This window comes from Vicia villosa, linkage group LG2, assembly GCF_029867415.1.
Source record: "Vicia villosa cultivar HV-30 ecotype Madison, WI linkage group LG2, Vvil1.0, whole genome shotgun sequence".
Lineage (NCBI taxonomy): Eukaryota > Viridiplantae > Streptophyta > Magnoliopsida > Fabales > Fabaceae > Vicia > Vicia villosa.
In genome coordinates this window covers 154,400,857-154,404,932 of record NC_081181.1, presented here as the reverse complement: position 1 = coordinate 154,404,932, position 4,076 = coordinate 154,400,857, and the positions used below count along the sequence as shown (strand labels likewise).

Sequence of the window (4,076 nt, the reverse complement as noted above, 5' to 3'; positions counted from 1 at the left end):
TGGGGGTTTGAAAGAATGCCTGTACATCATCAACAAAGTTTTATTTGAAAGCACACTGATGCAAATTGGGTATTTTTGTTTATCGTCATCCTCCCTCTAATACTTGCTTAGACAGAAAGCTGATAAAGAAAGTGAAGCGGAAAAAGCAAAATATTTTTGTTTTGAATTTTTGATTTTGTGTAAGTGGTAAGAAAATAAAGCAAGAGGACATGTTATTCAAAACAAATGCAATGCTCATTTCATTAAAATTACGATTAAGGATTACAGAATTCAAATGCAACAAAGCACAATACAAACAAGGAAAATAAAAAAAATGAAATGACAGAGGCCTAATAACTATTAGCAGCAAGGATGAGCTTTCCCGTCTGATATTTGGCTTTAGGAGAATCCCTTGTGTCTTGACACTCACGAAGGTAGGGGATTAGTGATCACATTCGGATTAATATCTCGAAAGGTGAGCATCTTGCTCTCGATCAGGTCTTGAACCTTCTCCTTCAGAACCCAGCAGTCTTCAATGGAATGACCAACTACTCCACTATGAAAAGCACATTTAGCATTCGAATTATATCCTTTAGAAAATGGTGGTGTCGGAGCTTTAGTTGGCCTAGGAGCTACTAGCGACTTATGGATTAGTGCAGGCCACAATTCAGCGTAAGTCATCGGAATTGGGTCGATGCGGCGAGGCTCCTTTGGTGGACCTTTCTGAGGCCTATTCTGATTATTCTGCCCATTCTGACTTTGTTGAGAATTCAGTGGAGCACTTTGTGGAGCATTCTGATGAGAAGCATTCCATGATTGTTGATGCGATGGCATTGGTAAGTATGGTTGTTGCTGTTGAGTAGCTGCGACATGTGGATACTGATAGTAAGGCATGAATGGCGCTTGCGGATAAGTCAAAGCTTGGTAGGGTTGTGGATTCTGAGTTCCTTCACCACCAGTCAATACAGCATTAGCTTCACCTTCTTTCTCTCTATGGAAGTTTCCAGGGAATCTCTTTGCTTGGTTGTTGTTGGATGATTCAGCAGCGTTGACGATCTTGCCATTTTTCAAGCCTTCTTCGACTCTTTCTCCAATGGTGACTAGGTCAGCAAAGCTAGAAGAGACACTTCCAATCATTTTTTCATAGAAAACTGGCTGCAAGGTATCCATAAACATACCAGTAAGCTCCTTTTCAGCAAGAGGAGGTTCGACTTGAGCAGCTAGCTCTCTCCAGCGTTGGGCATACCCTTTGAAAGTTTCCCTATCTCTCATGGTCATAGTCTGAAGTTGTCTGCGATCAGGGGCTAAGTCCATGTTGTACTTGTATTGTTTCAAGAAAGCTTCGCCTAAGTCTCTCCATGTTTGGATATGTTCCCTCTTCAAACTCATGTACCATTTCAGAGAAGCTCCAGCTAGGCTATCTTGAAAGATGTGAACGAGCAATTTGTCATTGTTGGCATAGGCAGCCATCTTGCGAAAGTACATAGTCAGATGATCTTTAGGACAAGTATGCCCCTTGTATTTCTCGAACTCAGGGACTTTAAACTTTGCAGGCACAATTAAGTCAGAAACCAAGCAGAGGTTCATGGTATCAAATCCAAAGATGTCATTCCCTTCAACGACTTTCAACCTTTTCTCAAGGACATTGTACTTCTCTTTCACTTCTTCCACCTCATGGTTATGTTCTTGATCACCACGTTCAGAATCATCAACATGATAGACAAAAGGAGGAGGCTGAACAGCAGTGTGAACAAACGGAGGTTGCTCAGCAATGACTGGTATCGGTGCAATCTGTTGCGCAGAAATTCCTACTCCCAAAGTATTTACGAATGGGGGAGTATAACCAGGTGGTAAGCCAAATTCTGGCCAGCTAGTAGGCGGCCTTTGAACAGGAATGGGATCCTCAACAGCTTCGGAGACTTCAGCTATGACAGTTCTTTGGGGTTCAGCATCCCTAGCTATTAGTACTTGCATCATCTCAGTGAGCTTGGTGATGCTTCCCTTCAACTCATCGATTTCCATCCTAACTTCCATGTTGTGTTGCTCTTGGTCAGCCATTCTTCTTCGGGAAACACTACGTGTCTGATAGGGATGTCGGGGAATCAGCTTGCCTTGTTAACTGTTTGCAGAAGAGAGGTATGAATACTGGATTTTGGGAAATGCATGTTTAATGAATGCGAATGTGTGATGGTTTTTTATGCAAGAGTGATTCTTATGAGATGCAATGGCATACGTACATCATGGAATGCAACACAATGCTATTAAATAGATGGATGTAATCTGGAAAAAACACAACCTAATGAGGAAGGCTCCTTATGATGGGATAGTTCAAAGTTCTTTACCCAAAGATCCCCTCACATGATGGCTCTAATATTTTTGATAGTAGAGATGTGTACATCACCATAGATGGAACGGGTCTAAAGGTCCTTGGAGTTAACGACGAAATCAGATTTCTATCATGCGACGGGCGAACCATCTTATGACAAATTTCATGACTAAGTCTCCTCCAAGTGGGGTTTTCGTATTAGCCATTCAAGGTGTTCACCTTGGGGACTAGCACTACACAACCACCTCCTAACTTATGTTTTTTCTCTTGTTTTTCAAAAGCTCGGGTTGAGAGCTTCACTCAAATATCATTCCCATACCCATATATGAATATATACAGAAATAAAATAAAAGCGATAAAGCAAGAGTAAAGAAACATAAACAACAAAAGAGTAAACAAAAAGAATATAAGAATAAGCATAACGAACATAAGAATAAACAAACAAAAGCAAACACTCGAATGCAAAATGAACTAAACTAGGGTTGACTCTCTTAGGATGTCCCCAGCAGAGTCGCCAGCTGTCGCGGGTCAAAAAATCATCGTCACAAAATGTAACAAACAGAGTCGCCACCAAATTTTATTTATTCCAATGGGAAAGGGAAAATATTGATAAAACCCTTGGGAAATGAAAACAATGAATAAGATGGTCTTCGCAGCCAAATTTAGTTTCGGGAGTCGGTTAAGCAAGGGGAAGGTATTAGCACCCCTTACCTCCATCGTACTCGATGGGACCCATTTAGTTATTTCGCAATCGAGAGTTAGCTTAAGTCTACGTTTATTTTATTAAGAGAAAGAAACATGTTTTTGGTTTTTAATTATTGTGAAGAAGAAAAAAAATATTTTTTTTATTATTATGCTCGCCAAGACGTTTGTGTCTTGTGCCTACGTATTCCCAATGGGGAAAGTCAGAGCAATCGTAGTTCGGGGCTACGAAATTATATTTTTTATTTTTAGTGTGCTCGCCAAGACGTTTGAGTCTTGTGCCTACATATCTTCAATGGAAGAATCAGAGCGATTGTAGTTCGAAAGAACTACGAGATTTGTTTTTTATGTTATGATGGATGTTTGCGGACGTTTAGTAAAGTATTTGAGCAAGGTGTTCACCTAGCGCGTCCTTTACCCAAGGTATTCAACAGGAGCGAGTCCCATTGTCACTTGTTGTCCAAGTTTTATTAATGTATTTTTATTCAAAAGATCAAGGTATTCAAGAGGTGTTCACTTCTTGTCACTTGATCTATTGATTTGATTAATGTATTTTATTCAAAAGATCAAGGTATTCAAGAGGTGTTCACTTCTTGTCACTTGATCTATTGATTTGATTAATGTGTTTTGATTCAAAGGATCAAGGTATTCAAGAGGTGTGCACTTCTTGTCACTTGATCACTTTGATTTGATTAGTGTATTTTAATTCAAAAGATCAAGGTATTCAAGAGGTGTTCACTTCTTGTCACTTGATCACTTTGATTTGATTTAGAAAAGTTTTAATTATATTAGGGATTCAAAGGACCAAAGGTATTCAAGAGGTGTGCACTTCTTGTCACTTGATCTCTTTGATATAGTTAAAAAAGAGGATTAACAACTTGACGTTGGATCAAGCGTTTTAGGGTTTATGAAATGGGTCTAGTCGCACTTTGGTGGAAAAGATAATTTTTGAAATGAGATTCACACTTGGGTGAAATTTGCACTTGGGCAAATAAAGACTTTGTGCTTGGGCGAAAAATAAAATAATGAATTTAAATTGTTTTTTTGAAGTTTTTGTGAGAAGATTTGA

The 4,076-nt window shown here is 39.2% G+C and overlaps 1 protein-coding gene across 1 annotated transcript; it reads right to left on the bottom strand.

The window, feature by feature from the left end:
• Nucleotides 1–405: 405 nt before the first annotated feature.
• On the bottom strand, nt 406–2,037 carry LOC131650384 (uncharacterized). Its single transcript, XM_058920097.1, has one exon. The coding sequence runs from the start codon at nt 2,035–2,037 to the stop codon at nt 406–408; it is 1,632 nt and encodes a 543-aa protein (XP_058776080.1).
• Nucleotides 2,038–4,076: the final 2,039 nt, after the last annotated feature.